The sequence below is a fragment of the Myotis brandtii genome, unplaced genomic scaffold, assembly GCF_000412655.1.
Source record: "Myotis brandtii unplaced genomic scaffold, ASM41265v1 scaffold561, whole genome shotgun sequence".
Classification (NCBI taxonomy): domain Eukaryota; kingdom Metazoa; phylum Chordata; class Mammalia; order Chiroptera; family Vespertilionidae; genus Myotis; species Myotis brandtii.
The window spans coordinates 654,516-662,569 of record NW_005370085.1 but is presented as its reverse complement, the minus strand read 5'-3'; the positions used below and the strand labels follow the sequence as shown (position 1 = coordinate 662,569).

Here is an 8,054-nt window from a genome sequence, read left to right as displayed (position 1 = left end):
GGCCTTGACTTACGAGTGTCCCAACTAACGAGTTTTTCGAGATACGAGCCGTCTCTCGGCCGATTTTTTGCTTTGAGTTGCGAGCTAAAATTCGGTTTACGTACGAGCCAGCTTCAGATACCTCACCGCTAGTTGGCGCAGCAAATGTCACAGTGATTTGACATACGAGTAATTTGAGTTACGAGCTCTGTCACGGAATGAATTAAACTCGTAAGTCAAGGCCCCACTGTATCTGTGTAGACCCAAGTTAAATAATATAGACTGACATAAATAATACTCTTCTAACAGAAGGGACATACCAGAAGAGACATTTTAATAATGGCTCAATATTTAAATCCCTCAATATTTATATCTTAGCCAACGCTGTGTGTCTTCAGGGTTGTGGAAGGAGGTGGAGATTAAGTATTCTCATGGCCTTTATCAGGCAGACATAGAATGGGGGTTGGGCAGTGAGCGTAGTCTGACATTTCGTCTTTGTGGGAAAGGTCAGACCACAGCATTGCTTTGGGGAGCTGCTTTGTAATTGGTATCCTGTTTTCAAGTAATAGTAATGAAATCTCGGTCTGCTTTTGAGGTCAGTGAGACGTAAGTAACCATTAATAGAAGAGAAAAGTTTAATAAACCTTCCAAGCTAACAAGAGGACATAATAGCCCCAGCTGGTTTGGCTCAATGGATAGAGCCTGCGGACTGAAGGGTCCCAGGTTCGCTTCCAGTCCAGGGCACATGCCCGGGTAGTAGGCTCGATCCCCAGTGGGGGGTGTGCAGGAGGCAGCCGATCAATGACTCCTTCTCATCATTGATGTTTCTCTCTCTCCCCCTCCCTTCCTCTCTGAAATCAATAAATCTATTTTTTTTTAAAAAAGAGGACACATGGAATTTACAGCAACTTGATTAAACTGGCAGACAGAAAGGGGAAACAATGGTGTGAACTCAGTCATAAACACAACGTGAGATAGGGGTAAAATCAGATGCATGCGAAGGGGCTGAATTTTCATTAAAAGATAAGGAGGGCCCTAGCTGGTGTGGCTCAGTGGATAGAGCGTTGGCCTGTGGACTGAAGGGTCCCGGGTTCGATTCCAGTCAAGGGCACATGCCCGGGTTATGGGCTTGATCCCCAGTGTGGGGTGTGCAGGAGGCAGCTGATCCATGATTCTCTCTCATCATTGATGTTTCTATCTCTCTCTCCCTCTCCCTCTCTGAAATCAATAAAAATATATTTAAAAAAAAGATAGGGAGGGAAATTGGGGACTGCTGGCCACGAACATGTAGGTCCTCATTCGCGCCAACACAGCCCTTCTCACCGCGGAAATCAGAGCGCGGTGACGGGCCTAGCAGCCCCTCTCCTGAGAGGGGAGAGTGCTGGGCTGCTGTCCACTCATCCGTCAGCCCTGACTCCACAGAGCACCGAGGAGCCTGCCTGCCTGCACAGTGCCCGCTGCTCACCGCAGGAGGAGAGCCCTGGGCACGCTGCTTGTGCCCCTGCCCACACGAAGTCAAGGCGCGGGAGGCTTGAGGTGCACTGGGGTCCCCAGCCGTCCAGGGCCTTGGCTGGCCTCACCTCCCTGGAGGTGCGATCTGGGGCCGTGGAGACAGGTCAGCAGGTGGCCTCCTGTGCACATCCCTGGTTTTCACTGGGTGAGAAGATCCACGCTCTTCTACCCGGAGGTGGACGTCCAGGTTAGAGTGAGCACGTGTGAACCACAGCCTCTTGCTCCCTCTGTCTGGAGGGTAAGCTTTTGTCGGCTTAGTTGGGCCACGGTGAGAGGTCAGTGAAGGAAAACGTTGCTGAGTGGGGGTTACCGCGTGAAATCCAGGTGCAAAGAGAGATGCACGCATTTTTCTTGCATATTATTGGTGTGTATAACTTTAAAGAGGACAACATACTGCTCTTCAGTAAGTGAATATGCTCGGAAAGTTTGCGTAGGACTTTGGTAAATTCCTTTCTACATATTCTAGCCTCTGCTATGACACGGACACGATCCACATCCTCTTATTTCAGTTACCAAGTTGGGAGTCTGTTGGAAAGAATTACTGTGCGGGTAGACATACTAACTGAAAGGCACACGCTGTTCAGCCACAACCCCCTTTCTGTCGCAGAGGTACGTGGAGAACCCCAGCCTCCTGGCCTGTTACGCGGAGCTGCTGCAGCTGGAGTTTGGAGAGGTGCGGTCACAGCTGAAACTCAGGTAATTCTGCCTCTGGGAGGCCCCTGCTCCACACAGGGCAGTCGCCAGTGAGCACCCGGCAGGATGGCTACCTTTTGGGGGTAACTGACCTCCTGCCAAGATGGAGGGGGTGATGGAGTGGCTCCTCTCCACATACAGACGTTCGGAGTCTGCGTGGGTGTCTCTGTCAGTGGTCATGTTAGCAACTGGAGACTCAGATGTAAAGATGGGGCTGCAGCCGGCCAGCGTGGCTCAGTGGTTCAGCATTGACCTATGAACCAGGAGGTCACAGTTCAATTCCCATGGGCACATGTCTGGGTGGGGCGTGCACTCTGTCTAACAAATGTATAAAAGATAACTACTAGCCCAGATGGCATGGCTCAGTGGTTGAGCGTCAACCTATGGACCAGGAGGTCACAGTTTGATTCCCGGTCAGGGCACATGCCCAGGTTGCAGGCTTGAACCTCATTGTGGGGCGTGCAGATGTTTCTATCTCTCTCTCTCCCGCTCCCCTCCTCTCTGAAATCAATAAAAATATATTTTTTTAAATGGAAACACTGGATAAAAAAAAAGAGAGAAAGGACATGATCAGGGGATGTATATTAATTGCCAGTAAACATGAAAAGGTGTTCAACTTCACCAGTACTAAAACAAATGAAAATTATATACCATGTTTTATTTACCAGATCTGTAAAAACTTCAAAAGGGTGATAAAGCCAGTAGGGCTTCTCACAGATCCATCTTCTCCAAACTTGTTGCAACCAGAGGTGGGAACTTCTCCCTTTTTTTAAAAAAAAAATTCTCACTTGATATTTTTCCATTGATTTTTATTTTTTTTTGAGAGAGAGAGTGTGGAAGGTAAGAGAGACACATCGATTGATTGCCTCCTGCACATGCCTCACCCGGGGCCGGGGGCCAAGCCTGCAGCTGAGATACGTACCCTTGACTGGGAATCAAACCCCGGACCCTTCAGTCCGAAGCCTGATGCTCTGACCACCTCACACACCGGCCAGGGCTGTTCCCCTTCTTTTTTGAATTAGCATCCGTTACCTTTATAATCAGCCAAAAGACACCTTTAAATAAGTGAGTGTAACACCCCAAGGTTGTATTAGGTTTTGTAGTGTTTACATTAATCCACCCTTTTTTCCTCTCCATAAAGGGCTTGTAAGTCAGTATTCACTGCACTAGAGAAAAGCCAAGACGCCATTAAAATCACGAGTGAGGACAACTACATACAGGTGGGTCGTTTGGGAGTTCTGTCCTTCTGGGTCTCTGGTTTTGCTTGTTCTCGTTTTTAGAATTGAAACCCTCCAGTAAGATTTTTCTTTTTCTTTTTGAAGTTCAAGAGACCAGGTTTTCCATAGAGGATGATCAGAACGAAATCTCTAAGAGATGTAATTTACAATAAGTGCCCTCTAGATACGAAGAGGCCCAGTAGTTACTGTGTGTTCGAGGGGAGCCTTGTGTCCAGGAGGCTTGTTACTGGGGTTGTGGGTGCAGGGGTTGGGGGTGGGGAGTGGGCGGGGGCAGGAAGGATGCTGCAAAGGGAAAAGGCTCTGACCGTAAGGCCTTCGAGTTCTCACCTTCCTCATGGCCTTTGATGTAGTTCACACTTACAGACATTTCTGAGAAACTACTCAGAATTTCAGAATAACCGAGTAATTTCTGAACAACTTGTCCATTATTAGCAAAGTGGGTTTCTGTCCGTGACGGGAGACACTTGTAGACACCAGGAGAGGGAGTTGTGCCAGAGAATGTTCCTTTTGTCTGAGAACAGCTCCCCTCTGGTGTGGCTCTGAGCACCCCCGGCCTCTAACCTAACTTGTGACTTTCTTGATAAAGAGCTGATGATGCCGACATTCAGGAATCAGTGCCCTCAGAGGTGGCACAGGGGCCAGCGGGTGAGGGCACAGGCTTGGTGTCAGACAGGCCTCACCCCTTCCGAGCCGAGCGTCTTTGGGCCAGTTACTTACTCTGCCTGAGTCTGCTCTCATCTGTACGAATGAGAGAAATATTAATACAGACAGCAGCCTCCCTCTTGTAAGGGTGCTGAGGACTAAATGGGTTAATGTGTGTGCAGTGCTATAGGCCAGTGATGGCGAACCTTTTGAGCTCGGCGTGTCAGCATTTTGAAAAACCCTAACTTAACTCTGGTGCCGTGTCACTTGTAGAAATTTTTTGATATTTGCAACCATAGTAAAACAAAGACATATTTTTGATATTTTATATATTTAAATGCCATTTAACAAAGAAAAATCAACCAAAAAAATGAGTTCGCGTGTCACCTCTGAACACGCATGTCATAGGTTCGCCATCACTGCTATAGGCCTTGGAAATAGGCTTGAACAGTATGATGATTTTGTCATCATCCTCACACTATTATTATTATTATTATCATTATTATTATTATTATTATTATTATTAGCACATGCACAGCCTTCCCTATACATTGTCTTCTAGGCCCTTTGGAAATTCAAGCATAAAGCCTTATATTTGCAAACGCTCCCCAGTTCCCAGCCTGCTTCCCAAGTACATTATTCATTCCCATCACGGGAGCGGGGAGATGTTAAACAGATGCGCAGTGGGCGACTTGGAGTTGCTCGAGGGGCTGTGGGAATGGAGCCTGGCTGCCTCCGGTCCCCGTCTGGTGCTGTGTCCCAGTTCCTGATCCTAGCAGCGCCTGGTCTGTCTCCACGGGGACCTGGAGCCTCAGGAGAACATGGGAGAAGCCCGGGCAGCTCTCCGCACTCCAGGGTCCTGGTTCTCGTGGCTTCAGAGCCGCCATGGTGAGCGCAGGCTCCTGTGCTTGGGGGGAAAGTGCCGGCTTAGGTGGAAGTCTGTCTTCATTGGACTCTTCAAAATTTCTTTTAATTCACTCGATGCTTTTTTTTCTTTTTGTTGTCTCCCCCGCCCCAGTATGTAAATCCAGCATTTGAAACAACAGTGGGCTTTGAGTCGGGTGAATTATTAGGGAAGGAGTTAGCAAAAATGCCTCTAAATGAGAAAAAGGCTGACTTGTTCAGTACTATAAATTCATGCATGAAGATGGGCAAGGAGTGGCAAGGCGTTTACCACGCCAAAAACAGAGATAATGTACCACAAAATGTGAAGATAATACCTGTCATTGGACAGGGAGCACTGAGCATCGCACGTGCCAGATGCCCCGCCTTGCTCTTTGCAGCAGGCGGAGGGGGTGGGAGTCTCCCTGTTGTTGCCAGTTTGCAGGTGAGGACACGGGCCAGGAAGTACAGAGTCTGATTTGCCAGCAATCAGAGTCACTTGAATTGACACTTCAGGTCATGGTTTTCATCTTTATAATAAGTTGATCTTTCTAATAATTGACCGAAGTGGTGGACATGGGCACATGGTTCTGGGTAAAGGATTGCCCATGAGGTGACACATTCTCAGAACACACCTGAACCCAGAAGTCCTCTGAGCCTCGTTCATTCATTCATTCAGCATTTTTAAAAGTGCCTGCTATCTGGTCCTGGCTGGTTTGGCTCAGTGGCTAGAGCGTCGGCCTGTGGACTGAAGCATCTCAGGTTGGAACCCCAGTAGGGGGCATGCACAAGGCAGCCATCAATGATTCTCTTATTGATGTTTCTTTCTCCCTCTCCCTTCCTCTCTGAAATCAATAAAAATATTTTAAGAAATAAAAATAAAATGCCTGCTATATGCCAGGCACCTGCTACATTTTGGTATAGAAAAACTAAACAAAACACAAAGTCCTGCCTCCGAGAACTCCTATTCAAGGGAGCAAAACAGACAGGTAAGAGGAATCGTTCCTCGGCCGTGTGAGACGTCACGTAGTCAGTGCTGAAGGCAGACAGGAGAGGCAGCTCAGTCTGCAGGACTGTTTCTCTGAACAGTAGCTTCAGGCACTGTTACCAGGTTTTAGAAAGCGAGGAGAAGGCTCCTGCTGTTCATGGTCCCTCAAGTTGTTTCTGTTGGGTTCATTTTCACCTTTGGAATTGGGTGGGGACTATTAACATGATTATTGAAAAAGTTGAAAAATCTGTGACCTGCTTTTCTGCTCACCGTGGAGGCCCAGGGGCAGTGACACCCTTCCCTGTGCCCGTGCTGTCCTGTTGCAGGAAAGTCTACCGTCAGGGCAGGAGGGCTATGCCAAGCTTAAGCCCCACGAGCTCAGGCCCCTCAGGGACCCCAGGGTGGCGTGTGTGCCTTCGCTTTGCCACGGCTCTGAGCACGCAGGACGCCTGCAGGCAGAACAAGGACAGGCCTGTGCAGAGCCCCGTGGTCAGCATCAGGGAAATGAAAGTGGGCGCTGCTCCACCTCACTGTACCTTCTGCTTCCGGTCAAGGAGGGAGGTTCCTTACTAGAGAGAGAGAGGAAGTCGGAGGGGGGTGCAGGGGCCCTGGGGGGTCAGGCGCACCACCTGGGGGAGAGCCGCGCTCCGTCCCTCGGGGGCACGGCCTCAGAAGGCAGGTGTGGGCAGCCGGGCAGTGTCACCTGAGGGCAGCAGCCCCGAGGGCTTTGCGTGGCCTTCCCACCCTGGCAGTCAGGTCCCTGCACGTTAGGATCAGCGAGTCTGACAGTGGCCTCTCCGTATCCCCTGTCCACGAGGGACCACCCCTGCCGGCCCCTGTGGCCTCTGCCGGTGCCCCAGGCGCCCAGCTGCCTGCACTGTGACTCCTGGGGTGGCAGTGGTCCCTCCCTACCGTCAGTCTCCGCCATGAGTCCATCACTGAGCCTCCGACTTTGCCCACTGCCTGGGCCTGACCTTGTTCAGGGCCTTCTTTTAAAGAAAAAGTTTACTGATTTCAGAGAGGAAGGTAGAGAGAGAAACATCAGTGATGAGAGAGAATCACTGATCAGCTGCCTCCTGCACGCCCCCTACTGGGGATCGAGCCTAGAACTGTGCCCTCCTGGTTCATAGGTGGACACTCACCCACTGAGCCACGTTGGCCGGGCAGTGGTCAGTCATGTTGGGCCTGTCACTCCCTCAGTGTAGATTCAGTCGCTTGGCTGGGTGCCGGGATTCCCACCGCGGCCTCCCTTTCCCATGCAGGAAGCAAAGCCCCAAGTGTTCTTTCACTGTTTACCAGGCACAAGCCCTGCTAGCCCTGGGGTAGGACAGGGGTGATGGTGGTTGAATTCCCACGACGATGGGCCCTGAGGAGGGACGGTCTCCATAGTCGGAGAAGCTGAGGCAGGAGGCAGGTGCGGCCTTCGTGCAGGTCGCCAGGCCGCCCACAGAGAAGAGTTCAGGATTGGCCGAATGTGAGGGTCTGGGCAGGAGACCGAGCTGAGCCACCACAGCTCCCAGGGGGGCCTCTTCCGCCTGCTCAGCTCCAGGTCCTGGGGGGCTCCGGACCCTGTGGGACACCCTGGGAGTCATGTCCTACAGCGGGTTTAGGATTTTTATAGTTGGAGCCCTTGGTGACTCTTGGAGAATTCAGAACCCTCTAGGTCAGGGGTCCTCAAACTACGGCCCGCGGGCCACATGCAAATACAAATATTGTATTTGTTCCCGTTTTGTTTTTTTACTTCAAAATAAGATATGTGCAGTGTGCATAGGAATTTGTTCATAGTTTTTTTTAAACTATAGTCTGGCCTTCCAACGGTCTGAGGGACAGTGAACTGGCCCCGTTTAAAAAGTTTGAGGACCGCTGCTCTAGGTGGTAACAAACCCAGCTCCACCGAGGCTTCTCTGCACCACCCCCAAGTGAGCCCAGGGCAGGGGAGCCCTGCAGCCCCGCCTCCCGCAGTCCTGGCCCGCACACACCTGCTCTCCCCCAGTTCCTGTGGGAAAGAATCCCTATGTTTTGTCTGATCTGAGAGCTCGACTAACACAATTGCAGCCCTGGCTTGAAGCTCTCACCAATTTGTTCCGCCTGAGCCCAGACCTGGCTGTTCTGGCTGTTTC

The 8,054-nt window shown here is 50.6% G+C and overlaps 1 protein-coding gene across 7 annotated transcripts in view; it reads left to right on the top strand.

The window, feature by feature from the left end:
- The window catches only part of PDE8A (phosphodiesterase 8A), a 140,539-nt gene that overhangs the window by 109,103 nt on the left and 23,382 nt on the right, over positions 1 to 8,054 (top strand). For 6 of the 7 annotated variants that reach the window (XM_014549596.1, XM_014549599.1, XM_014549601.1 and 3 more), the window contains 3 exons: positions 2,099 to 2,187; positions 3,326 to 3,404; positions 5,083 to 5,230. In XM_014549596.1, coding sequence (XP_014405082.1) covers positions 2,099 to 2,187; positions 3,326 to 3,404; positions 5,083 to 5,230 — 316 coding nt within the window. The remainder of the gene's footprint in view (positions 1 to 2,098; positions 2,188 to 3,325; positions 3,405 to 5,082; positions 5,231 to 8,054) is intronic. The other variant, XM_014549598.1, reaches the window with a different exon arrangement.